Source organism: Carcharhinus amblyrhynchos, unplaced genomic scaffold (assembly GCF_965287045.1).
Source record: "Carcharhinus amblyrhynchos unplaced genomic scaffold, sCarAmb.v2.hapA scaffold_38, whole genome shotgun sequence".
In the NCBI taxonomy this organism is placed as follows: Eukaryota; Metazoa; Chordata; class Chondrichthyes; order Carcharhiniformes; family Carcharhinidae; genus Carcharhinus; species Carcharhinus amblyrhynchos.
The window spans coordinates 9,785,449-9,811,561 of NW_027649779.1; the positions used below are offsets into that span (position 1 = coordinate 9,785,449).

Consider the following 26,113-nt stretch of genomic DNA (forward strand, 5'->3'; position numbering starts at 1 on the left):
TTCAGATCCTGAGGAATATGACTCTGCCAGATCTAGATGTGACGTGAGATGTGAGATTTCAGCCTGTGATTCCTCTTTCAATATCCTGTAAAACAAATTGATACAAGTCATCAGTGTCAGTACAAGATAGAAATTCAGAACAATTCTAGTTTCTATGCAATTTTTTTTTCCTCTCTCATTCCCCAAAAGCTGTAAATCTCCATCCCACATACTCTCCCTCCATTCTCACTCTGCTGTATCTAATATTCACCCTCCCAATTCTCCTGAAGGTGCTGATTGACAGATCCATGCTCAATCAGGCTCACTGCTTCCTGTTCTGGAGACTCACAGCTGAAAATCTCCATGCAGGCTGCCAGACAGATCTACGCCGATATGACTGGACTGAAAATGTGTGGAATATACAGACTGGATTCACTTCCTTTCCCTTCAGTTGCTGCAAGTCCCCAATTTTTCCCAGAATGAGAAAAGAAATGGAAATGGGGAAACATTGATTTCCTCCCAGATTTTGCCCAGAGGAGGAAGTTTCACTCTGAAGCTCATTGGCTGACTTCTGCATTACGACTCTTTCTCAAAGACATTGACATCCTTTGCTCCCTCAGCTTGACACATTTATTTGTCTGGCTAAAAGGATGGTCTCTTTCCTAATGTTCACAATTAAAGGGCTGGTTTCCCTCAGAGATGGCTGACATTTAAGAGAATAATAAATTATTAGAGGACAGAGGTATGCCGAGTGTTGTTAATATTGTGGATCTGATATACTATTTATGGTTCTGTAACAAAGTACGTTTAGTATTTCTCATCTTGTAATGAGGCTCTGTAGCTCTGTATGTTTCCACTCATCGAGTCATTACAGCACAGAAGGAATCCATTCAGTAACTCAAGTCCATGCTGACTTCTGTCGAACAATCCAGTGAGTCCCATTCCCCTTCTATATTCCCTTTCCCCTGCAAGTTTATGTCCTTCACGTGCCCATCTCATTTCTGAAATATATTAAAGGGGACAGTATACTAATATAGGACAGAGACGTGTCTGATATTTTTATACGGCAGAGATTAGATATATTATTTATGGCTCTGTAATAAAATGCACTTATCTGGTTGTGTAACATTGGACTGGAGGGACATTATATATTTGGACAAATCTCTTCCCTCAGAGAACTGTTAGTATCTCGATTCCTCTCCATGGGGACCAGTGGAGGCATTGAATATCTTCAAGGATGAGTTAGACAGTTTTTGAATGACAAGGGAGTCAAGACTTATTGGAACAGGCTGAAAAATGGAGAGAAAGCTCAGATGAGGAAGGATTTCTTCACTCAAGGATGTGGTGAAGTTTTGGATCCCATTTTTGCAAATCCTTCCACGACATTATTGTTTCCTATTTCCAGTCACACAAGTGTTTGGATCTTTTTTCTACAGACATACTTACATTCAGGTTCTGATGAATGGAGTGGACTCTGTCAGGTTTTGATCTGATGTCTGGTTTGAGTTTGCCTTCAAATTTTGTCATCAAATTTCCTGTAAAAAAGATCATCACCGTCAGTCAAGAATAGAAATTAAGCGAGGAACGTTTCTCTTGGGGTTGAGTTTTCTGTGTGTAAATCCTCCCCCTCTAACTCCCTGTAAAAGGAGGTTCCAAACAAAGTCCCTCCCTGTCAGTCCCGGATAGAAATTCACAACATTCTCTCCTCCTGCTGGCAGGGAGCAGCGCGCATGCGCAGCGCTTCCCTCAGGCTGACAGCCGTTAACTCGGGGCCTCCAACTCCGGCATCTGTGCTCGCGGTCCCCAATGGGACGAAGGCGGCACCCAGCAGTTATTACTCGGGGTTTCCTGTCTCCACTGGGTGCTGATGAAGCCTCCCCACCCACCCCACCGCCTCCATTACCCTCCAGAATCAGCCGTTTCCCTGGAAACCCGGAGCCGATAAAACCGCCTTCCCGCGAGCGCAGCAGCAACACCCACTGCGCATGCGCTTCAGATCTACAGTGCGCATGCGCGCAATCTGCTCCGGGGCGAGGGCTTATTCTGGTACGCTGTGAATGCTGGGTAAGATAGCCGCCATTGAAGGGTGCTATTGCATCAAAATAATCATGTTTTGTGATTCAATTACGATTGAAGCTAAAGCAGCAAGGTATAAAAGTTAAATAACTAACGCAGCAGCTAGTGTCAACAGGCACCACAGCTCTGTCCTGAGTTTAGTTAGTTGCAAAACAAACGTCTACACCTGAAGATGAACTCCTTGGAGTGTCAGCTGGTGTAACAAACTGATGATTTACCATCCACCCCCCTCTCCACACACACACACACACACACACACACACTGACTTGACAATAAGAGTGAACTCATGGTTGATCAAATCCTTTGAACTTTTAAATATGTTAACAGAAGGGGAAAATGAATAAATCTATTTACACACATAACATATATGAATGGTCTCTTTCTGGTGTAGCTGTGCTGCTGTAAATAGGATAACTGACCACTTACATTCCAGAACTGACTGGGTCAGCACTGCCCTATTTCCAAGACCAACATCGAGGGACAGCACAGTGGTTAGCACTGATGTCACACAGCACCAGGGACCCAGGTTCTATTCCCAGCTTGAGTCACTATTTGTGTGGAGTTTGCATGTTCTCCCCGTGTCTGCGTGGGTTTCCTCCCACAGTCCAAAGATATGCAGGTTAGGCGGATTCGCCATGCTAAAAATTGTCAGGGGGACTAGCTAGAGTTAATGCATGGCTTATGATGATAGGCATGGGTGGGATTGTGGTCGGTCCCAACTTGATGGGCTGAATGGCCTTCTTCAGCACTATAGGATTCTGTGATCCTTGAAAAGTTATGAAATTAACTGCATCACTGCAAATAGTTTTATTTCTAAAACTGTATGAGAATTCCCAGCTGACACTATTGAGTCAAGGAAACTTTGTTAATTTTAAAAACGTCCATGAATACTGCAGAGGCTTCTGCAACTCTTCCAATGTTATTTTTTGTTAACTTAGGTTTTTCATAAAGAGAATTCAACAATCATTTGAAAGGAGAAATAATGCATGTTTTTATGAAGGGGAATGATATTAAGACTGATTACCGGCCGCCATCTTTATAGGAACAATGTACAACAGGACGCATGCGCTGTGAGCCTGGACCAGTTACCAACTCTCCCGGATTGGACTGGAGTCTCCGGCAATTTTTTTATTTGTCTATGGGATGTGGGAGTTACTGGCTGGGCCAGAATTTATTGTCCATCCCTAATAGTCCTTCAACTGAGTAGTTTGCTAGGCCGTCTCAGAGGGCATTTTAAGAGTCAACCACATTGCTCTTGATATATAGTTAGACCAGACCAGATAAGAATGGCAGATATTTTTCCTAATTCATTCACACTGTGGGTGTCACTGGCTGGGCCAGCATTCATCACCCATTCCTATTTGCTCTTGAACTGAGTTTCGGAGGACATTTTAAGAGTCAACCACATTGCTGTGGATCTGGAGTTATGATGTGGATATGCCGGCGTTGGACTGGGGTAAACACAGTAAAAACACAAATAACACAGTTATTTGTCACAAATAAACCTGTTTGGACTCTAAACTGGTGTTGTGGGATTCCTTTCTGTTTTACCCCAGTCCAACGCCGGCATCTCCACATCATGATCTGGAGTTACACATAGGCTAGATCAGGTAAGGAGAGCAGATTTCCCTCCCTCGAAGACATTAGTGAATGAGATGGGAGGATTCATGGTGATCACTAGGCTTTTAGTTCCAGATTTTAATTATATTCAAAATTCACCATACCATTCACCATAGGATCATAGAATCCCTACAGTGCAGAAGGAAGCCATTTGGCCCATCAAGTATACACTGACTCTCCAACAAAGCAGCTTCCCTGACCCACTTCCCAGCCCTGTCCCTGTAACCATGTGCATTTCACATGGCTAATCCACCTAACCTACACATCTTTGGACTGTGGGATTCCAACCCAAATCTCTGGAAAATTGTCCGGACATTAAAAGATATAGTTTTTTGTAATTTTTCTTTGAATATTTCTTTTCACTGGCTGTTAAAATATTGACAACAGATAAAGATTGTTTGGTTGACCGTCAGTCATTATCCTGTAAAGTGATGAGTCTTTTTGCTTTTCAGTTGGCCTAGGAAAGCAGTGTGGGATTGATGTGTTGACTGATTAGTGGTTGAGAATGGGGGCAATATAAAAGGTGTGATAAAATGTCCAGGAACTCATTGAATTACAGTTGGTGATTATAGAGGAGAGAATGTTGTGAATTTCTATCGTGGACTGACAGTGATGGTTTCTGTAAATTTACAGGGTGCTGGAAGTGGAGAATTGACAGACAGGAAACACAAATCAAACATCACATTGTGATCTGACTGAGTCATTCAACACAACAGGACCTGAATGTCAGCAGAATCTGAATGTGGAATGTTAAAGGTTTGTTGATTCTGTCAGAGAGCAAATTTCAGGTCTTTCTGTGACTGGAAAAGCCCTGAGATTCACAAATCCTGGTTAAGAAGCACCTCTACTCAGGATGGTAGAGGTTTGGAACTCTGTCCTACAGAAGGCAGTTGATGCTAAATTAGTTGCTACCTTTAAATCTTGAGATAGATAAATCTTCAATCCCTCTCCAAATCCCCCTCAGCCCCGTAATCCCCTCACTGCCCAAACCCTCCTCACTGCCCAAACCCTCTCCAATTCCCCTCCAAAATCCCTCTCAGCCCCATACCCCCCCCACTGCCCAAACCCTCGTCAAACCCCCTCCAAATCCCTTTCAACCGTTCAAAATAAAACCTCACAATCAAAACAGAAATGAGAGAGGGAGAGCACGAAAATCCACACACCCATCCTGAAGTGGCTGCTGCACAGTTTATTGAACCACGGAATCCAGCCACTTAAACCCTGTTGGGGAATGCAAAAGGGCTCCTGAGAATTAGTCCTTGAAGTGAGGCCTAGTCACAGAGGCTGCATTATACCTCAGCTAGAAAGAACAAATCTCCCTCTCCCCAGTTAACCAGAACAATCCTCTCCATCCACACCCACAAATCCCAGCGCCCTGTCTAAAAACACAAGCAGGACTCTGGGATTGAGACCAAGCCTTTCCCCCAGGCTCAGGAATTTGAATTTCAGCTCCCTCTCCCTCCTGAGTGCTTTACAGTGAGAGGGAGAGAGAGAGGGAGAGACTGAGAATGTTACAATCCGGATCCCACAAGGAATCTCACACTGCAGGAGGACACCCCCACCCTCAGAGCCTCTGTCTCTGTCCCCAACCCCCGTTCACTGAACCCCCGACACTCCCCACCCCTTCTCCATTCACCCTGTTTCTCTCTGCTCCCCCACCCTCCTTCTTCCCCTCCATCTTTTTTACATTTAAATTGTGGGGCATAGTCACAGTGCAAGAAATGGGGGGGGGGGTGGGGGGGGAGAAACACAGAGCATGAGTGCGCAGCAAGATCCCACATATACACAGCCTGAACAGGGCCAGATACAAAGTAATATTGTCAGGATTGGGGTCAAGTGAGTGGGAAATAAGGGAATCAGACATCTTCCTCTCTCTCCCTCTCCACACGTGACCCCACCCCCAGATTCTATATCTCTTCTCACCCCCTCACCGCAACCCCCACAAGGCTCACCTTTTGCTGTCTTTTCCTATTTTCCCCTCACTCTGCCCCGCCTTTTTCCCATGTCCCTTTCTCTCTCCATCTCTCTCCCCGCCTGTCTGTGTCTCTCTCCCCCCACTCTCTTCCCACCCCCCCCTTCGAATATTGTAATGAAGTTGCATATATTAGATAAAAATGTGGTGTTTGCCCAATATAACTATTGAAAAGAAATGCTGAGAAAACTAAAATAAATCATCCTGCGTTGAGTCTTTCGAAAGCCTGTGTCTTTGGGATTTTAAACTGCAGAAAGCAGGCTGCAGAAGACAACTTTATAACATCTGTGTCCAAAGCAGCATCCAGAATCCCAGCAGCAAAACAGGCTTTCAATTGGACCAATGGTTTTAAAACAAGCTCTCAAACACACACAACCAATAGACAGTTTCATAGTACAGATATTTAAATTATACTTTGCCAAACACCAAAGGGTAAACCTGTTTGTGACTAATTACAAAGCCGGGATATTTTAACCCCAGGGTTTCCGGCTCCAGGCCCCCCCAGCCCACAATCTAACCAGAACTGGTTCATCCGAGAGCCGGGGGAAAGGACAGAGTCTGGAAACATCCTCCAACTCCTCCCCTCCCACCCCACCTCCCTTCCTCCCCCTCTCCACCCTACCTCCTCCTCTCCCTCCTCCAGTCCCTGGAAAGAGCTAAACTCCCCTCTTTAACCTGGTAACAAGCTGTGTCCATCCCCTTAGGGAGAGACTTTCTAAAATCACCCTCCCAGCATTGATTTATTTTTATCGATCAGTCACACCATTGTGGGCTTCCTGAGACTTTTCTCCAGAGACTGGGAGCTGCGCACTGACTCCACACGAGAGACCACTCCCACCCCCTCCCCTCACCCTCCCCCAGATCCTGTGTCTCTTCCCACCCCCTCACTGTCACACCCCACAAACTTCACTTCTTGTTGTCTTTTGCTCATCCTCAGTGGGGAAGAAGAGAGGAAAAAATGTCCTTAGAAACTAGAATTGTCTGTTCTGGATTTCTATCCTGTACTGACACTGATGACTTGTGTCAACTTGTTTTACAGGACATTGAAAGCGGAACCAGAGGCTGAAATCTCAAACGTCAGGTCTAGATCTGGCAGAGTCATATTCCTCGGGACCTGAATATCATCGGCCATTGAATCTGGAAGGAGATTTGAAAAGATTTCAAACATCAGTGTGACTGGAAAAGCATCAACACACTGCCAAATTCAAGTGAGAGTTTTCCAGAGCACTGACTGAAGAGCTTTAACCAGTTACACAGCCTGAATAAATATCACACCATTCACAGCGGGGAGAGACTACACGTGTTGTGTGTGTGGACAAGGCTTCAACTGATTGTCCACCCAAGGCAGAGGCAAGGACGCCTGCATCATGGATAAACCATGGAACTGTGCAGACTGTGGAAAGAGATACAGTGTCCCCTCTCTGCTGGAAGCTCATCAGCGCAACCACACTGGGGAGAGGCCGTTCACCTGCTCTCAGTGTGGGAAGGGATTCATGCAGTTCCCCCAACTGCAGAGACACCAGCGAGTTCACACTGGGGAGAGGCCATTCACCTGCTCTGTGTGTGGAAAGGGATTCACTCGGTTATCCCACTTGCAGACACACCAGCGAGTTCACACTGGGGAGAAGCCGTTCACGTGTTGTCAGTGTGGGAAGGGATTCACTGATTCATCCAGCCTGCAGCTACACCAGCGAGTTCACACTGGAGACAGACCATTCACCTGCTCTCAATGTGGGAAGGGATTCACTGTGTTATCCACTTTGCAGAGACACCAGCGAATTCACACTGGGGAGATGCCGTTCACCTGCTCTCAGTGTGGGGAAGGATTCACTCAGTTATCCACTTTGCAGACACACCAGCGAGTTCACACTGGGGAGAGACCGTTCACCTGCTCTCAGTGTGGGAAGGGATTCACTCGAATATCCGACCTGTGGATACACCAGCGAGTTCACACTGGGGAGAGGCCATTCACCTGCTCTCCGTGTGGGGAGGGATTCACTCTGTTATCCAGCCTGCGGACACACCAGTGAGTTCACACTGCAGATAGGCCGTTTACCTGCTTTCAGTGTGGGAAGGGATTCAGAATTTCACCCCAGCTGCTGAGACACCAACAAGTACACGAGTGATATTCAGGGTTGGATTCTGCTGTTACTGTTTCAGCTCTCAATTACACCCAGGACTGCATTTTGTTCATTCTCACAGTTGGTCAATGGGGAGGATCAGAGTATTTCTGCTGGGCTGGCCGGTCTCACAACCATGGTATGGTACACTGGGGAGACCATGCAGACGCTACGTCAACAGATGAATGAACACCACTTGACAATCACCAGGCAAGACTGTTCTCTTCCTGTTGGGGAACACTTCAGCAGTCATGGGCATTCGGCTTCTGGTCTTCGGGTAAGCATTCTCCAAGGCATCCTTCACGATGCACGATAGCGCAGAGTCGCTGAGCAGAGACTGATAGCCAAGTTCTGCACACGAGGATGGCCTCAACTGGGATCTTGGGTTTATTTCACACTATCTGTAACCCCCATGACTTTCCTGGACTTGCAAAATCTCACAAACAGTCTGTCTGGAGACAATACACATCTCTTTAACTTGTGCTCATGCTCTCTCCACTTACATTGTACCTTTAAGCTGTAAAGTCTGGTGTTTCAATCACTATTCTGTGATTGAGTTTGTGTCATTGTATGCTCTGTTTGTGAAAAGATCTCCCAATCACCTGACGAAGGAGCAGCAAGCGAAAGCTAATGGTGTTTGCTACTAAATAAACCTGTTGGACTTTAATCTGGTGTTGTAAGACTTCTTACTATTGGAATATTTGATGCCTTAGCTAAAAAAGATATGTATCCCATATCCGTTCTTAACCACTTTATCAGTCTGGTCCTGCTGTCTTCAGGATCCGATGGACATGCACCCCAAGATCCCTCTGGCCCTCTGTACTTCCTGGTGTCCTATTGTTCATTGTGTATTCCCTGCCTTTGTAGTTCTTCCAAAATGCATCACCTCAGACATTTCGGGGTTAAATTACATTTGCCACTGTTCTGCCCATCTAACCAGCCAGTCATACCGTCCTGTAATCCAAGGCTTTCCTCTTCACTATTGACCACAACACCAATTTTTCTATCATCAGCAAACTTACTGATCGAACCCCCACATTCATGTCCACAGGAAGCTCCGCGAGGCCATTGATACAAGACTCTGATTGGCTGGAGGACCAGCGCCATGGGGTCCTCCACGCGTTGCCATTGGTCAATCTCCCACATGAGGACAATGAGGAGACGGAACCCGAACCCACGTGGGGGTGGGCGGGGCTTTGACCGCCAGCCGCACTGAGCTGGTGTCCAATCCGCTGTGTTTTGCTTCGATGACCTTTGCTCGACCGGGGGGCGGGGGAGAGTGAGGAGGGCGGGGCTCCTGGGTTCGTGTGCCCGGGCGTGCGCACTGAAATCCTAGGACGTCACCGCGGAGCAGAGTGATTCCTATTGGCTGATTCAGGCAGTGCTCGATTGTGACGTCACAACGCGGAAGTTAGCCAATGAGCTTTGGAAGACACTTCCTCCTCTGGGCAACATCTGGGAGGAAATCAATGTCTCCCCCTTTCCATTTCTATTCTCATTCTGGGGGAAATTGGGGACCTGCAGCAACTGAAGGGTAAGGGAGTGAATCCAGTCTGTATATTCCACACATTTTTAGTCCAGTCATATCTGTCTGGCAGCCTGCGTGGAGATTTTCAGCTAGTGACGTTTGCTACCAAATAAACCTTTGGACTTTAACCTGGTGTTGTAAGACTTCTTACTGTGTTAACCCCAGTCCTACACCGACATCTTCACATCCAGGACAGGAATCAGTGAGTATGAATCTGTCAATCAGCCTCAATCATCAACTTCAGGAGAATTGGGAGGGTGAATGTTAGATACAGCAGTGTGAGAGTGGAGGGAGTGTGTGGGATGGAGATTTGCAGCTTTTGGGGAATGAGAGAGAAAGAATGTTCCATAGAAACTAGAATTGTCTGTTCTGAATTTCGATCCTGTACTGACACTGATGACTTGTGTCAACTTGTTTTACAGGATATTGAAAGAGGAATCACAGGCTGAAATTTCAAATGTCAGGTCTAGATCTGGCAGAGTCATGTTGCTTGGAAGCTGAATATCATCAACCATTGAATCTGGAAGGAGATTTGAAAAGATTTCAAACACCCGTCTGACTGGAAAAGCACCAACACACTTCCACATTCAAGTGAGAGTGTTCCAGTGCACTGACTGAAGAGCTTTAACCAGTTACACAGCCTGAATAAATATCACACCATTCACAGCAGGGAGAGACTGTACATGTATTGTGTGTGTGGACGAGTCTTCAACTGATTGTCCACCCAAGGCAGAGGCAAGGACACCTGCACCATGGAGAAACCATGGAAATGTGTGGACTGTGGAAAGAGATACAGATTCCCATCTCTGCTGGATGCTCATCGGCGCAGTCACACTGGGGAGAGGCCATTCATCTGCTCTCAGTGTGGAGAGGGATTCATTCGACTCCCCCACCTGCAGTCACACAAGCGAGTTCACACTGGAGAAAGACCATTCACCTGCTCTCAGTGTGGAAAAGGATTCACTGTGTTATCCACTTTGCAGAGACACCAGCGAATTCACACTGGGGAGAGGCCATTCACCTGCTCTCAGTGTGGGAAGGGATTCAACCAGTTATCCAATCTGCGGACACACCAGCGAGTTCACACTGGGGAGAGGCCATTCACCTGCTCTCAGTGTGGGAAGAGGTTCACTCGGTTATGCGACCTGCAGGCACATCAGCGCATTCACACTGGGGAGAGGCCGTTCACCTGCTCTCAGTGTGGGAAGAGATTCACTGTGTCATCCACCTTGCAGAGGCACAAACAAATTCACAATGGGGAGAGGCCATTCACCTGCTCTCAGTGTGGGAAGGGATTCATTCAATTGTCCAGCCTGCAGACACACCAGCGAGTTCATACTGGGGAGAGGCTGTTCATCTGCTCTCAGTGTGGGAAGGGATTCACTCAATTCTCCAGCCTGCAGACACACCAGCGTGTTCATACTGGGGAGAGACCGTTCACCTGCTGTCAGTGTGGGAAGGGATTCACTCGACAATTCCACCTGCGGACACACCAGCGAGTTCACACTGGGGAGAAGCCGTTTACCTGCTGTCAGTGTGGGAAGGGTTTCAGTCAGTTATCCAACCTTCAGAGACACCAGCGAGTTCACATGGGGAGAGGCTGTTTACCTGCTCTCAGTGTGGGAAGGAATTCACTCAGTTATCCCACCTGCTGAGACATCAGTGAGGTTACACTGGGGAGAAACTGTTCACCTGCTCAGTGTATAAAAAGGGTTCAGAGTTTTATCACAGCTGCTGAGGCACCAACAAGATCACAGAGATTGGATTCTGCTGTTATTGTTTCTGTTCTCAATTACGTCCAGGACTGCATTTTGTTCATTCTCACAGTTAGTCAATGGGGAGGGTCAGAGGGTTTCTTTCTGCTGGACTGGCCGGTTTCACGACTTTGCCTCCAGTGGGCTGATGCTCTTTGAGTCTTGTTGCGAACACCTGGTTTTAAATTTCACAAGGATCACAGAATGACAGGGTGTTAGGAAGGTCAGGGATACTTAGTCAATATTTCTGTTTGAAACCTCCTCCCTCCCCCCCCGCCGAAATGCGCATCCAGTTTCCTTTGTAATTGTTTAGTGTCTCCATTTCCTCCACCCTCGCAGGCAGTGAGTTCCAGGTCATTACCATTCGCTGCATCAAAATATTCTTCCTCACATTCCTCCCCCTACATCTCTGACCCAAAACTTTAAATCTGTGTCCCCCTCGTCCCTGTCCCATCAGCGAATGGGAACAGCTTTTCTTTGTCCACCTTATCTAAACCTGTCAGAATCTTGTCCACCTCGTTCAAATCTCCCCTCAACCTCCTTTGCTCCAAGGGGAACAACCCCAGCCTGACATCGACAATAAAGAACAAACTAACAGAATATGTTAGTACCTGAAATCAAATGGGAATGTTGAATTTCTGTTTTAAAGATATTGTGAATATATTGTCCTGGACAATAATTGGGATAACTCAGCTTGGGTGTGGTTGAATGGAATATATCAATCTGGTATCCACCTACAGTTAGTGAAAGTCTGGAACGTGTAGCTGGAAATCACTCCCTAACAGCACTGTGGGTGTATTTACAGGCATTGTAGCAGTTCAGGAAGGCAGTGTTGGGGTTGACCATGGCCGAGGCAGCTACAGACAGACACATATTCTGTTATAATGGAAAGACTGCAGATTGAATGTGAGGCATTATGGGACTGGACTGTCTTGACCACATTCCTGTGACAGCTCAGTTTCTATAATTACTGACCATTAAAGCTGCTTAGCAGGACCCCCAGGGAGGACCTGGTGAGAATATTTACTGGGAATGAGTTGGAATTAAACTTATCCCAGGACCGGCTGGCGTTCAGCGGTTGAGGTACCCGAATCTGTAAAAAGGGGGGTCTGACCAATCAACAAACAGTGGTAGGTAGTTGATTAAGAAATTAAGAGGCGTTCTCAGGCACTGTTTAAATTAATTTATCCTAAATTTGTGATAAAAACTGTGACTGATTTGTGACCTGATAGTCAGTGAAGTGACGGTATATTCCAAGTAGCACAGACTGAAAAGTGGACCCTCTGAGAGTAGATCCGAATGGTTATTATCTTACCCCATCATGGCCAGTGAACAATCAGAGCTCGAGTGGGTACCGGACAGGTCTCTTACCTGCCATTTGGAAACTAAGAACACGAAACCTATTGACAAAATGGTTCGAGAATAGAGCCATTTCGAGTCTGGATGACACTTCATTAGAGCTCTGATAAAGGGTCATCCAGACTTGAGACATTGATTCTATTCTTTCTCCACAGATGCTGTCAGACCTGCTGAGATTTTCCAGCATTTTGTGTTTTTGTTTCAGATTCCAGCATTCGCAGTATTTCACTTTTATGATAAAATGAGATTTGGAATCCCCACGACCCTCCCGCAAAACAGAGGGAGTGGTGGGAGAGGAAAATAAGGATAAGAATGAAGAAGTCTGGCTTCTGATTCTCCGAGCCCATGTAGAATCAACAAAATGAGTGAATCAGTTTATAAAGCACAAAAGTTACCCATCCCTAACAATAACTGATCAAATTACAATAATTAGGTTGAAGAATGTAACAAAAAATGAACGGATGAAGTTTAAAATCAAGTTTGTTTTGTTGTTAGAAAAGTTTTTTTTTAAATCATGTAAAGTGCCGTAATTGCGAGCCAAGTCTTTTCTGCTCACTCCCCACCCCTTCAGGCTCTGTACAAAAGTTAAGCCTTTCAGTACTCATTGATTTGTTTTTGAATCACTCGGAAACTCGTGTCTATTTTAGTTTATAATTGTGGATTTATTCGAACCAGTTAAATCTGAAAATTTTAAATGTAGCCTGGAGGAATTTGGAATAACTGAGAATTCTCTCGTTGTCACCTCAACCCCAGATAAAGAACAACAATCTAACAGGTGGTAATGGTAACTCAATAAACTGTTTGTTGATTGAATCAGGCTTGAGTGTTGAATGATTCTTCTGAATTCATTGCCCCCAACACACTGGGTACATTACCACTGGAGACCAGGTATTGCCAAAACCTTCAGACAGTACAAAGACACACGAAAACCAGTGTCCCGATTTAAAGACTTATCTTTTATTTGACCAATGATCGAAGGGAAACATTATTGGACAGTGTAATACCTCTCTAGAAGAGAAGCTTCCTGATCTCTGCAATAACTCTGACATAAAATGCTTTTGATAGATCAATTATACATTCTTCATGTCAAATTCTCCCACCTTTCATTAGGTGTGAACCAATCATTTTTAACACAAAAAATCGTTAATTACATATGGCATATACTTTAGCCAATTGCATTTTATCCTCTGACACAATGGGATTTGATTTCTCCATAGAATCCGGACACTTCCTCCCTCTATTGCTGACATCCTTCCCCTATTGCTTAGCAACCCCAGATGCTTAGCTATAAAGATCAAAATTACTGTTCCCACCAGCTCTTACTCTGCCACTGGCCAACCAGACAAATGCAAATTTTCATGTCTGAGAAGGCATTGTCTTATCTGGACAGTGCGAATGGATCGTATTCATGAAGCTGCCTTGAAAATCTTTCTGTTAGAAACTTCACTGGCAAATGTTGGCAAATTCTGTGGCTTCATTGTTCTGAAGAATGTAGCCTGTCTGTAAGTATCCCTGTACCATCATGCCTTGCAGCAGCCTGCCTTTGGCTAAAGGTTACAATTGCTTTTAAAATACAGCTAATATCCATGTTAAAATTGGAAAATTCATGTTTAAATCAGAATTACTTATTTAAATCTCTGAATTACAAGTAAATCAGAATTACTTGATTAAATCTCTTACTGCAGTCGCATATGTAGACTGTTCCCTTGTTAGCTTCTAAATCATTAACTCAATGCTGGTAGTGTCTGAAATGTCGAATGGTTTAAAATTTCTCAAATTTGGATTTGCAGGATTTAGTGGAGGAAACTTTGATGACATCTCTCCAGGGAGCTGAGGTATCTGCTGTTCTGATGGATACAGGAGGGCGGGGACCACAGCTGCTCTGTAGACCATGAGCTCGGTGCTGGATTTGAGGTCTCGGGCTTTGAACACTCTGTTCCTCATGTGTCCGAAGCCTGCATTGGCGCATTGGAGTCGCTTCTGGATTTCATCGTCGATGTCTGCCTGTGCCAACAGGAGGCTCCCAAGGTGTGGGAAATGATCCACATTGTCCAGGGGCTCAACATGGATTTTGATGGTCAGGAGGGGGAGTAGGAGTGGGCTGGGAGAGAGCCTTTGTTTCCCGGATGTTTAGTTTGGAGATAAGTTTAAGCTTGTTTATTGGTGTCACAAATAGGCTTACATTAATGCTACAATCGAGTTACATTGAAAATCACCAAGATCAACCTCTGAGTGTGCGCACAGACACACTCAGATTGTGGTTGGAGCCCAATCCCTCACTCAAACCAGCCTCCCACTTATTGACTCTGTCTACACTTCCCACTGCCTCGGAAAAACAGCCATCATAATTAAGGACCCCATGCACACTGGACATTCTCTCTTCCACCTTCTTCCATTGAGAAAGAGATACAAAAGTGCCTCAAAAACAGCTTCTTGCATGATGCCAGACTATTGAGTGGACCTAACACATACACCTCTGACTGTAACATTCTGCATTCTCTCCTTTCCTTCCCTTTGTACAGTGTGCTCTGTCTGTACAGCGTAAGAAACAATACTTTTCACTGTAAACTAATACATGTGACAATAATAAATCAAATCAAATAGGCATTTTTAAAATTCATTTGTGGGACATGGGTATAGCTGGCTGGCCAGCATTTATTGCCCATCCCTAGTTGCCTGAGGGCATTTCAGAGTTAACCACATCACTGTGGCTCCGGAGTCACACACAGGTCAGATCAGGAAAGTACTGCAGATTCCCTTCTCTAAAGGACACTAGTGAATCAAATGGGTTTTTCCGACAATTGACAATGGTTTCATGGTCATCAGTAGGTTCTTAATTTTTTTTATTGAATTCAAATTCCACCATCGGCTGTGGCGGGATTCGAACCCGGGTCTCCAGAACATTAGCTGGATTAATAGTCTAGTGATAATACCACTAGGCCATCACTTACCCCACCCCCCTCCCCCAGAGTCTGCGTACTGCAGCCCGATGACTGAGATTGGGCTGGTCTTGGTTCTGGCCTGGAGGGGTGGGACATTGAAAGCTTCCCACTGGTCCAGTAGATGAGCTGGACTCCAGCGGGAAGCTTCATGGTGCTGGGGTGGAGTGTTGCTGCGGGGAAGGTGGGGATGAAGGTTGGCGCGATGATGCAGCCCTGTTTAAGAACATAAGAACATAAGAAATAGGAGCAGGAGTAGGCCATCTAGCCCTTCGAGCCTGCCCCGCCATTCAATAAGATCATGGCTGATCTGTTGTGGCTCAGTTCCACTTTCCCGCCCTCTCCCCATAACCCTTAATCCCCTCTCTTATCAAGAACCCATCAACCCGCTTCTTAAAAATATTTAGCGAGGTAGCCTCCACCACTTCAACGGGCAGAGAATTCTAGAGATTCACCACCCTTTGAGTGAAGAAGTTCCTCCTCAACTCCGTTCTAAACCGCCTCCCCTTTATCTTGAGGCTGTGCCCCCTAGTCCTACTGTCTTTTTTGAGCGGGAAGAGTCTCTCCACCTCTATCCTATCCATCCCATTCATCATCTTATACGTCTCAATGAGATCTCCCCTCATTCTTCTAAACTCTAACGAGTACAAGCCTAGTTTATTCAGCCTCTCCTCATAGCTCAATCCCCTCAACTCCGGTATCAGCCTAGTAAACCTCCTCTGCACTCTCTCCAGGATCCCAGTTTGCACTCGTACTGATTCTCTCGCTGTAGTAAGGATGTGATTGTGCTGGAGGGGGTTCAGAGGAGGTTCACCAGGATGTTGCCTGGGATGGAGCAGCTGAGCTATAAGGAGAGACTCGATCGGCTTGAATTGTTCTCTTTAGAGCAGAGAAGGCTGAGGGGGGACGTGATTGAGGTGTATAAGATTATGAGGGGTACGGACAGGGTGGATAGGAAGCAGCTGGTCCCCGTTGTTGAAGGGTCAGTAACGAGGTGGTATCATTTTAAGGTGAGGGGCAGGAGGTTTTAGGGGATTTGAGGAAAAATGTTTTCACCCAGAGGGTGGTGGGAGTCTGGAATTCACTGTCTGGGAGGGTAGTAGAGGCAGGAAGTGTCACAACCTTTAAAAAGCTCAGGGATGAGCACTGGAATGTTTTGACAGTTCAAACTCTATCAGCAAAGTGCTGGAAAATGAATTAGTGTAAATTTAATATAGTTTTGTCAGTGCAGACTCGATGGGCTGAAAGGCCTCTTCTGTACTGTATGACTCTCTGCCTTGTGAACTCGCTGGTGTTTCTGCAGTCGGGATGACTGAGTGAATCCCGTCCCACACACAGTGCAGGTGAACGGTCTCTCCCCAGTGTGAACTCGCTGGTGTGTCCGCAGAGCAGATGATGATCTGAATCTCTTTGTGCAGTGAGAGCAGCTGAACGGTCTCTCCTCAGTGTGAATGCGCTGGTGGGACATCATTAGCTGAGAGCTTTTGAAATCCCTCCCACAGTCAGAGCATTTAAAGGGTCTCTCCTGGGTGTGAGTGACATTGTGCCTCTGCAAGTAGGGCAGTTGACTGAAACCCTTCCCACACACAGAGCAAGTGAATGGCCTCTCCCCAGTGTGAACTAACTGGTGTCTCCGCAGGCCTGATGCCACACTGAATCCTTTCCCACACTCAGTGCAGGTGAACGGCCTCTCCCCAGTGTGAACTCGCTGATGGCTCTGCAAATCAATTAACTGAGTGAATCCCTTCCCACACACAGAGCAGATGAAAGGTCTCTCCCCAGTGTGAAATCGATGGTGTCTCTGCAGACTGGATAACCGAGTGAATCCTTTCCCACACTCAGAGCAGGTGAACGGCCTCTCCCCAGTGTGAACTCGCTGATGTCTCTGCAAATCAATTAACTCAGTGAATCCCTTCCCACACACAGAGCAGGTGAACGGCCTCTCCCCAGTGTGAACTCGCTGGTGTCTCTGTAAATCAATTATCTGAGTGTATCCCTTCCCACACACAGAGCAGGTGAACGGCCTCTCCCCAGAGTGACCGTGCCGATGAATTTCCAGCTGAGATGGAAAACTGAATCCTCTCCCACAGTCCTCACATTTCCACTGTTTCTCCATGGTGCTGGTGTCCTTCCGACTCTCCAGGTTAAACAGTTAAATCTCACACAGAACACGGGTACAGTCTCTCCCCGCTGTGAACGCTGAGATGTATTTTCAGGCTGTGTAACTGGTTAAAGCTCTTTCCACACTCAGTGCACTGGAACACTCTGACTCAGCTGTGTTTGTGCATCTCGCTGCTTTTCCAGTCACACTGTTGCTTAAAATCTCCTGAAGCAGACAGAACAGAGAAACATTTCTCCTTCTAGATCCAAAGGCCGATGACATTGAAGTCCTGATGAATTGAGTGACTCTGTCAGATCTTGATGTGATGTTTGGTTTGAGATTTCTGTATACAAATCCTCACCTTCTGTTCCCCTATAAAACAAATTTACAAAAGTCATCTGTGTCATAGAAATTCAGAACAGACAATTCTAGTTTCTATAGAGCATTCTTTCCTCTCTCATTTCCTAAAAGCTGTGAATCTCCATCCCACACACTCTCCCTCCATTCTCACTCTGCTGTATCTAATATTCACCCTCCCAATTCTCCTGAAGGTGCTGATTGAGTCTGATTGACAGATCCACTCTCACTGCTTCCTGTCCTGGATACAGAGAGCTGAAAATCTCCATGCAGGTTGTCAGACAGATGTCTGTAATAATGGATAAAAGTGTAATTATTAACTGAGATGTGGTAGAATGGGGATGTGAGGAAGATTTATATCTAGGTAGGGAGAGCACATATCTAGAACTCGCTGCCTATGAGGATGGTGGAACAGAAGATGTTCAATCATTTCAAAATGAAATTGGGTGGGCACTTGAAGGAAATAAAACTTGCAGAGGAATGTTGATAGAGAGATAGAAAAGGACTGATTGGTTTGTTCTGCAGAGAATCAATCTGCAGTTTATAAGGTGATTTGGAGATGTCGAAGGTGGACAGTGCTGGGCACAGAACACCAGGTTCATCAGGTGAGTGGCCACTCCCCTGAAGGAGCAGTGCTCCGAAAGCTCATGCTATCAAATAAACCTGTTGGACTTTAACCTGGTATTGTGAGACTTCTTACTGTCCATAAGATGTACAGGTTAGGTTGATTAGCCCTACTCAATTGCCACTTAGTGTCCCAGGATGTGTGGGTTGGGGGATTAGCAGGATAAATCTGTCATACTACAGGGAGAGAGTCTCTGAAGAATGCTCTGTTGGAGAGTCAGTGCAGACTTGATGGGCCGAAAGGCCTCCTTCTGCACTGTAGGGATTCCATGACTCGAGTTGCCCAATAGACTCCTGTGCTGCAATGAGTTTATGACTGGAAATATATAATATGGCTACAGTAATATATTACAGAACTAGAAATAATAAGAAATGGAAAGGGGGTGGGGGAAGGAAAGTGTTTTACTCACAAATGTTGGAGACAGGAGCAAGTTTTAGATTTTCTGAAGCTCAATCTTCACTCACACAAAGCCCGTGATTGGCTGGAGGACCAGAGTTCTTCCAGTCCTCCAACTCTCCCATCTAAGCTTGCTGGTCACGGAAGAGGTGGACACAGCCCCGCACATGCACAGGTTCCCCTCTCCCTTGGACATGCGCACTCCTGGGCTGGGGCGGGAGGGGGAGACCACCGAGCAGCTTCTCGCTCTGGCCGGAGCCGCCAGCCGCTTGTCTGGAAACCTTGGCTCGAGGAGGGGGTGGGGGCGGGGCTCCCGGGAGGGGGAGGGGAGCAGTGGGTGGGAGCGGGGCTCCCGGGAGGGGGAGGGGAGCAGTGGGTGGGGGGTGGGGATCCCGGGTGGGAGACTGGAACAATGGGTGGGGGCGTGGCTCCCGGGAGGGGGAGGGGAGCAGTGGGTGGGGGCGGGGCTCCCAGGAGGGGGAGGGGAGCAGCAGGTGGGGGCGGGGCTCCCGGGAGGGGGAGGGGAGCAGCAGGTGGGGGCGGGGCTCCCGGGAGGGGGAGGGGAGCAGCGGGTGGGGGCGGGGCTCCCGGGAGGGGGAGGGGAGCAGCGGGTGGGGGTGGGGATCCCGGGTGGGAGACTGGAACAATGGGTGGGGGCGGGTGTCCCGGGAGGAGGAGGGGAGCAGTGGGTGGGGGCGGGGCTCCCGGGAGGGGGAGGGGAGCAGTGGGTGGGGGCGGGGCTCCCGGGAGGGGGAGGGGAGCAGTGGGTGGGGGCGGGGCTCCCGGGTCCGCGCACGTGCGCACTGGAATCCGGAGACATCACCGCGGGGCAGTGATTCCTATTGGCTGATTTAATTCGGGCTCCAATGTGATGTCACAATGCGGATGTTAGCCAATGAGCTTCAGAGTAAAGCTTCCTCTGTGCAACAAATGATCATAGAATCCCTTCAGTGCAGAAAGAGGCCCTTCGGCCCATCGAGTCTGCACTTACCACAATCCCACCCAGGCCCTACCCCTTTATCCCTACATATTTACCCATTAATCCCTCTAACCTATGCATCTCAGGACTCGAAGGGGCAATTGTTAGCATGGCCAATCAACCTAACCTGCACATCTTTGGACTGTGGGAGGAAACAGGAGCACCCGAAGGAAACCCACGCAGACACAAGGAGACTGTGCGAACTCCACATGGACAGTGACCCAAGCCGGGAATCAAACCCAGATCCCTGGAGCTGTGAAGCAGCAATGCTCACCACTGTGCTACCATGCAACCCATCTGGGGGGGAACATCTGGGAGGAAATCAATGTTTTCTGCTTTCCATTTCTTTTCTCATTCTGGGGGAAATTGGGGACTTGCAGCAACTGAAGGGAAAGGAAGTGGATCCAGTCTATATATTCCACACATTTTTAGTCCAGTCATATAGATGTATATCTGTATGACAGCCTGTATGGAGATTTTCAGCTATGTGCCTCCAGAACAGGAAGCGTGGATCTGTCAATCAGCATCTTCAGGAGAATTTGGAGGGTGAATATTAGATACAGCAGAGTGAGAATGGAGGGAGAGTGTGTGGGATAGAGATTTACAACTTTTGGGGAATGAGAGGGGAAAGAATGTTCCATAGAAATTACAATTACCTGTTCTGAATTTCTTTCCTGTACTGACACTGATTATTTCTGTAAAGCCCTCTTACAGGATCTTATAAACTTCTATTAAGTCGCCTCTCATCCTCCTCCGCTTTAAAGAGAAAAGCCGCAGCTCCCTCAACCTTTTCTCATAAGACCTGCCCTCCAAAGCTGGCAGCTTCCTGGTAAATCTCCTCTGCACTCTCTCCAATGCTTCCACATCCTTCTCATAGTGAGGTGACCAGAATTGAACACAATATTCCAAATGTGGTCTTACCAAGGTCCTGTACAGTTGCAGCATAACCCGACTGCTCTTAAACTCAAACCCCCTGTTAATAAACGCTAACAAACTATAGGCCTTCTTCACAGCTCTATCCACTTGAGTGGCAACCTTCAGAGATCTGTGGATATGAACCCCAAGATCTCTTTGTTCCTCCATATTCCTCAGAACCCTGCTGTTAACTCTGTAATCCGCATTCAAGTTTGTCCTACCAAAATTAATCACTTTGCACCTCAGCCCAGCTCTGCATCCTATCAATGTCTCTTTGCAGCCTATAAGAGCCCTCCACCCTCATCCACTACTCCACCAATCTTGGTGTCATCAGCAAATTTACTAACCCCACCTTCAGCCCCCTCTTCCAACTCATCGATAAAAGTCACAAATAGCAGAGGACCCAGCAGTGATCCCTGTGGTACAGAGCTGGTAACTGGCCTCCAGTCTGAAAATTTTCCCTCCACCACCACCCTCTGTCTTCCATGAGATAGCCAGTTACTTATCCAACCAGCAAATTTCCTTCTATCCCACACCTCCCTATTTTCTTCATGAGCCTACCATGGGAAACCTTATCAAATGCCTTACTAAAATCCATGTATACGACATCAAATGCTCTACTTTTGTCCTCACACTTAGTTACCTACTCAAAGAATTCAATCAAATTTGTGAGGCAAGACTTGCCCCTCACAAATCCATGCTGACCATCCCAGATTAAGCTGCATCTTTCCAAATGGTCATAAATGCTATCCCTCAGGACCTTTTCCATTAACTTACCAACCACTGAAGTAAGACTAACTGGCCTATAATTACAAGAAGAATTTTTTTTTAACTCGGTTTTGAACCGAGGACTTACTGTGTGGGAAGCAACCACGATAACCACTACACTACAGAAATAGCTGACACTGTGCATGGATGTTAGGGAACTTGAGGAAATAAATAGTGATGTCTTGAGGAGTGTACATATAACAAAGAAGGAGGTGCTGGATGGCTTAAAGCACATCAAGATGGATAAATCCCCTGGACGTGATGAAGCGTATCCCAGGACATTGTGGGAGGCTAGGGAGGAAATTGTGGGTCCCCTCGCAATGATATTTGGATCATCGATAATCATAGACGAGGTGCCTGAAGATTGGAGGGTGGCAAATGTTGTGCCTTTGTTTAAAAAGGGCTGCAGGGAAAAGCCTGGGAACTACAGGCCGGTGAGCCTTTCATCTGTAGTGGGTAAGCTGTTAGAAGATATTTTGAGACAGGATCCACAGGCATTTAAAAACACAGGGACTGATAAGGGACAGTCAGCATGGCTTTGTGAGTGTCTCACAGATTTGATTGAGTTTTTTGAAGGGGTAACCAAGAAAGTTGATGAGAGGAATGCAGTTGATGTTGTCAATCTGGACTTCAGCAAGCCAAAAGAGAAAATTCTGGAAAATCTCAGCAGATCTGGCAGCATCTGTACAGATTAAAAGGACTTTAGCAAGGCATTTGACAAGGTACCGCATGGGAGGTTGTTGCACAAGGTTAAATCTTACTGGATCCACGATAAGGTAGCTAAATGGATACAAAATTGGCTTGATGACAGAAGCCAGAGAGTGGATGTTGTTTCTCAGATTGGAACTCTGTGACCAGCAGTGTGCCTCAGGGATCAGTGTTGGGTCCACTGTTATTTGTCATTTATATTAATTATTTGGATGAGAATATAGGAGGCATGGTTAGTAAGTTTGCAGATGACACCAAGATTGCTGGCATAGTGGACAGTGAAGAAGGTTATCTAGGATTGCAATGAGATCTTGATCAATTGGGCCAATGGGCTGACGAATGGCGTGAGTTGGCCTTGATTGACTGGGGAGAGTTACTTAAAGGGATGACAGTGGATAGGTGGCACAGGGAGCAATCCTGTGATTACAACTGAAGAGGTCTTGCTTTTTAACTTTCTACCTAACTCCCTTAACTGCTGTTGTAGGACCTCGTCTACCTTTGTACCAATATGTACCATGACCACTGGCTGTTCACCCTCTCGTTTCAGAATGCTTACTGCCCTTTTAGAGACTTCCTGGACCCTGACATCAGGGAGGCAACATAACATCCTGGAGTCTCTTTCATATCTACAGAAGCACCTATCTACACCCCTAAGTATAGAGCCCCTTGTAATTATTGTTCTAGTGATCTTTGTACCTCCCTGCTTAACAACAAAGCCAGCTGTGGTGCCAGGTCTCTGGCTGCTCTATTTATCCCCTGATAAGCCATACCCGCTCCCAATAGTATCCAAACGGTATATTTGTTAGAGAAGGAGATGACCACAGGGTATTCCTGTACTGACTGCCTGCCCCTTCTAGCAGTCACCCATCTATCTGCCTGCACCTTGAGTGTGACCATGTCTCTAACGCTCCTAACTGTGACACTTTCCACCACCTTCATGCTCCGAAATGCATCCAACTGCTGCTCCAACCTATCCATGCGGTCCGTAAGGAGCTGCAATTGGGTGCACTTCCTGTAGACGTAGTCATCTGTGACGCTGGAAGCATCACAGATCTCCCACATCTCACAAGTGCAGCATTTAACCCCACAGGCTGACATTTCGAGTACCAATTATTTAAGAAAATTTATAAAACTCTTACCTTCACTTTTACCTTGTTGCAGTGTCTTTCTTTTAAGATAAATCGGGGTTGTTTTCCTTGGAGCAAAGTAGATTGATAGAGGTGTACAAAGGTACATGGAGGTGTCGAAGTTTACATGCTCTGTTTACACATGTACAAGCTTTAAGGGTCATCCAGTCTCGAAACGTTGGTTCTATTCTCTCTGACGTGGAGATGGCGGTGTTGGACTGGGGTAAACCCAGTAAGAAGTCTCAGTACACCAGATTAAAGTCCAATGGGTTTATTTGGTAGCAAAATCCACTAGCTTTCGGAGCGATGCTTCTTCGTCAGGTGAGTGGGAGTTCTGCTCACAAACAAGGCATAGAAAGACACAAACTCAATTCACAAAATAATGATTGGAATGCCAATTTTTACAGGTAATCAAGTCTTAAAGGTACAGACAATGTGAGTGGAGACAGCGTTCTATTCTCTCTCCACAGATGCTGTCAGATCTGCTGAGATTTTCCAGCATTTTCTGTTTTTATTTCCCTTTATTTTTCCTTCTCTGTCACCGCTCTGCCTCATCAATGAGACATTGGGACTCAGAGGGTTGATGCAGTTTGATGGACAAGTTGTCTCCATTCTGGACAATGGGGAACAAGCTCCTCCCACTCAATGACATCATTGCCCTCTACAAACATGGCGACCGCGCGCGCGCACCGCTGCATATTGCCCCCAATAAAGATGGCGAACGTTAACCCGGAGCGAACCGGAGGAGCTGCGGCCCTCCTCGGAACAAACTGGGTCCGGGAAGCTCTCTTCCGCGGTTTGCTACTTACACCACATGTTTACGCAGCGTTTTCACCCACCTGGGCGACCCATTGCTCTCTCCGTACAATCAATCACCTCTAACAGATTTCCCAGCCCGAAACAAAAACCGTTTTCAATCGCCATTACTCACACTGCGCATGCTCCAGTCAAAGCTGGGCCCGCCCCTCTTTTGCTCCTATTGGTTGGACGACCGAACGCTCCCGATCAGTCCTCCAGCACCGCCCCCTCTTCCCATTGGTCCGCGATGCCGTCAATCAGCCCAGTATTGTGATGATGACTTGCTGCTTGTCCAATAATAACAGAGTCTCAGTGTAACAATGACACACACACAGGCTCCAGTCCAATCAGAGTGGAGATGGAGCACAGAGAAAACCCAGCAAAACACTGACTGACTCTGAGTGTAACATAAACAGTGTTTGTTCACATAATAAGAGTCACATTGCAGTATGTTAGTGAACACAGCATTAGATCCAATGTAATGATAATACAGTCAGTATCCAGTGCACCATAACCAAAGTTTAGGTTTCATTTTATAGTGTGAGTGAGTCATGGTCTCTTGATATCATGTATTTAAATTCCAGTGTGTGTGACTCTGCCACTGTCAGTATCAGACAATAACCTGTCTGTTATTCCAATTCTGGTGTATTTTACAACGTCGATCGTAGTCATAACATAGAGATACTGGCGTTGGACTGGGGTAAACACAGTAAGAAGTCTCACAACACTAGGTTTAAATTCAACCATTTTATTTGATAGTAATCCCACAAACTTTACTATCAAATAAGCTGGTTGAACGTAAACCTGGTGTTGTGAGACTTCTTACTGTATTTTACAACTGCAGCTCCTGGGGCTGACTGGAGTCTGGTATAATAATAATCACAAAGGTCGGTTTCAGTGTCTCTGAGGTCATTTGAACTGCAGGTAATCTGATCTTAAGGGAGACAAGAGGCCCAACAAACATCCGATTATAATAGGAGGACAAGATGTAAGTGAGCAATGATATTTTAAAGTGTCTGTGTTATGGTGAGTGTCACTGGGAAGTGAGTGATAAAATAGAAGTGGAAACATCATAACAGAGACACATGTGACTGACTCAGCCTGACTGAGAGCTGTTATATTTGTGGCGAGAATAATGAGGGCATGAGGATCTCCTGAGATTTCTGATATCTGAGGTATATCTGTTAGAGGAACTGAAAATAATCAGTTCCTTCTCATGGTTATCTGCAGTTCTCAATTTACACAGACACATAGGAAACAGATCTGACAGCTCATCAAACCCAATGGTTTAATCTTCTATTTCAGACACATTAAGATCAAATATTAAAACCTTAGGGGAGAAACATTCAAAATGTCAAAAAGATGAGTGAACTATCTGATTAATCCCATTCACCATAACTCCGTCAATATTTATCCAATTTCCTTTTAGACTTACTATTAAACCTGCTTCTAGCACCTGTCAGGTTGTGCATTCCAGATCATACTGTGTAAAAAAAATCTCCTTATCACCCCCTTCAAATCTGTTGTCAATTATATTAAATCTTTGTGTCCTCTGCTTAAGGTCTAGATTGTAATAACTGAGAGAGGTTTTGGGCAGTGTTTACTGATAGAAGACCCGGAATGTAATGACTCGGAGAGGTTTACAACAAAGAATACTGATACTCGGCTCAGACTAAAATAACTGAGAGAGTTTCGGGGCAGAGTTTACTGGTACAAGGCCCAGATTTTAATAACTGAGAGAGGTTCAGGGCAGAGATTACCGATACAAGGCCCAGATTTTAATAATTGAGAGAGGTTCAGGGCAGAGATTACTGATACAAGGCCCAGATTGTAATAACTGAGTGGTTTAAGGCAGACATTACTGATACAAGGTCCAGATTGTAATAACTGAGAGAGGTTTAGGGCAGAGATTACTAATACAAGGCCCAGATTGTAATAACTGAGAGAGGTTTAGGGCAGAGTTTACTGATACAAGGCCCAGATTGTTATAA

General features: G+C 46.2%; 1 protein-coding gene, 2 long non-coding RNA genes and 1 pseudogene across 3 annotated transcripts; 1 reads left to right on the forward strand and 3 right to left on the reverse strand.

Moving 5' to 3' along the window:
- Nucleotides 1-6: 6 nt before the first annotated feature.
- LOC145362543 (uncharacterized) lies at nucleotides 7-1,957 on the reverse strand. Its single transcript, XR_013889994.1, has 3 exons — nucleotides 1,883-1,957; nucleotides 1,426-1,514; nucleotides 7-85 (listed from the first exon to the last, which is right to left on the reverse strand). It is a non-coding gene; the product is annotated as an uncharacterized LOC145362543 (long non-coding RNA).
- A 5,058-nt stretch (nucleotides 1,958-7,015) lies between these two features.
- LOC145362565 (uncharacterized) lies at nucleotides 7,016-11,034 on the forward strand (annotated as a pseudogene).
- A 139-nt stretch (nucleotides 11,035-11,173) lies between these two features.
- Nucleotides 11,174-17,703, reverse strand: LOC145362566 (uncharacterized). Its single transcript, XM_080218569.1, has 4 exons — nucleotides 16,889-17,703; nucleotides 15,361-15,564; nucleotides 14,268-14,413; nucleotides 11,174-11,225 (listed from the first exon to the last, which is right to left on the reverse strand). The coding sequence occupies exons 1-4, from the start codon at nucleotides 17,462-17,464 to the stop codon at nucleotides 11,174-11,176; spliced, it is 978 nt and encodes a 325-aa protein (XP_080074695.1). The 5' UTR covers nucleotides 17,465-17,703.
- A 65-nt stretch (nucleotides 17,704-17,768) lies between these two features.
- On the reverse strand, nucleotides 17,769-24,246 carry LOC145362553 (uncharacterized). The gene is made up of 3 exons (XR_013890003.1): nucleotides 24,164-24,246; nucleotides 23,337-23,658; nucleotides 17,769-17,821 (listed from the first exon to the last, which is right to left on the reverse strand). It is a non-coding gene; the product is annotated as an uncharacterized LOC145362553 (long non-coding RNA).
- Between the last annotated feature and the right edge of the window lie 1,867 nt (nucleotides 24,247-26,113).

Coding starts and splice junctions, on each gene's coding strand:
- LOC145362566 (XM_080218569.1), bottom strand. CDS start 17,464: ATGGAGAAACAGTGGAAATGTGAGGACTGTGGGAGAGGATTCAGTTTT. Junction 15,565..16,888: donor CCTACTTGCAGAGGCACAAT/GTCACTCACACC, acceptor GTTCTTAAACAG/GGCTGCATCATCGCGCCAAC. Junction 14,414..15,360: donor CTCTGGGGGAGGGGGGTGGG/GTAAGTGATGGC, acceptor CTGTTGGCACAG/GCAGACATCGACGATGAAAT.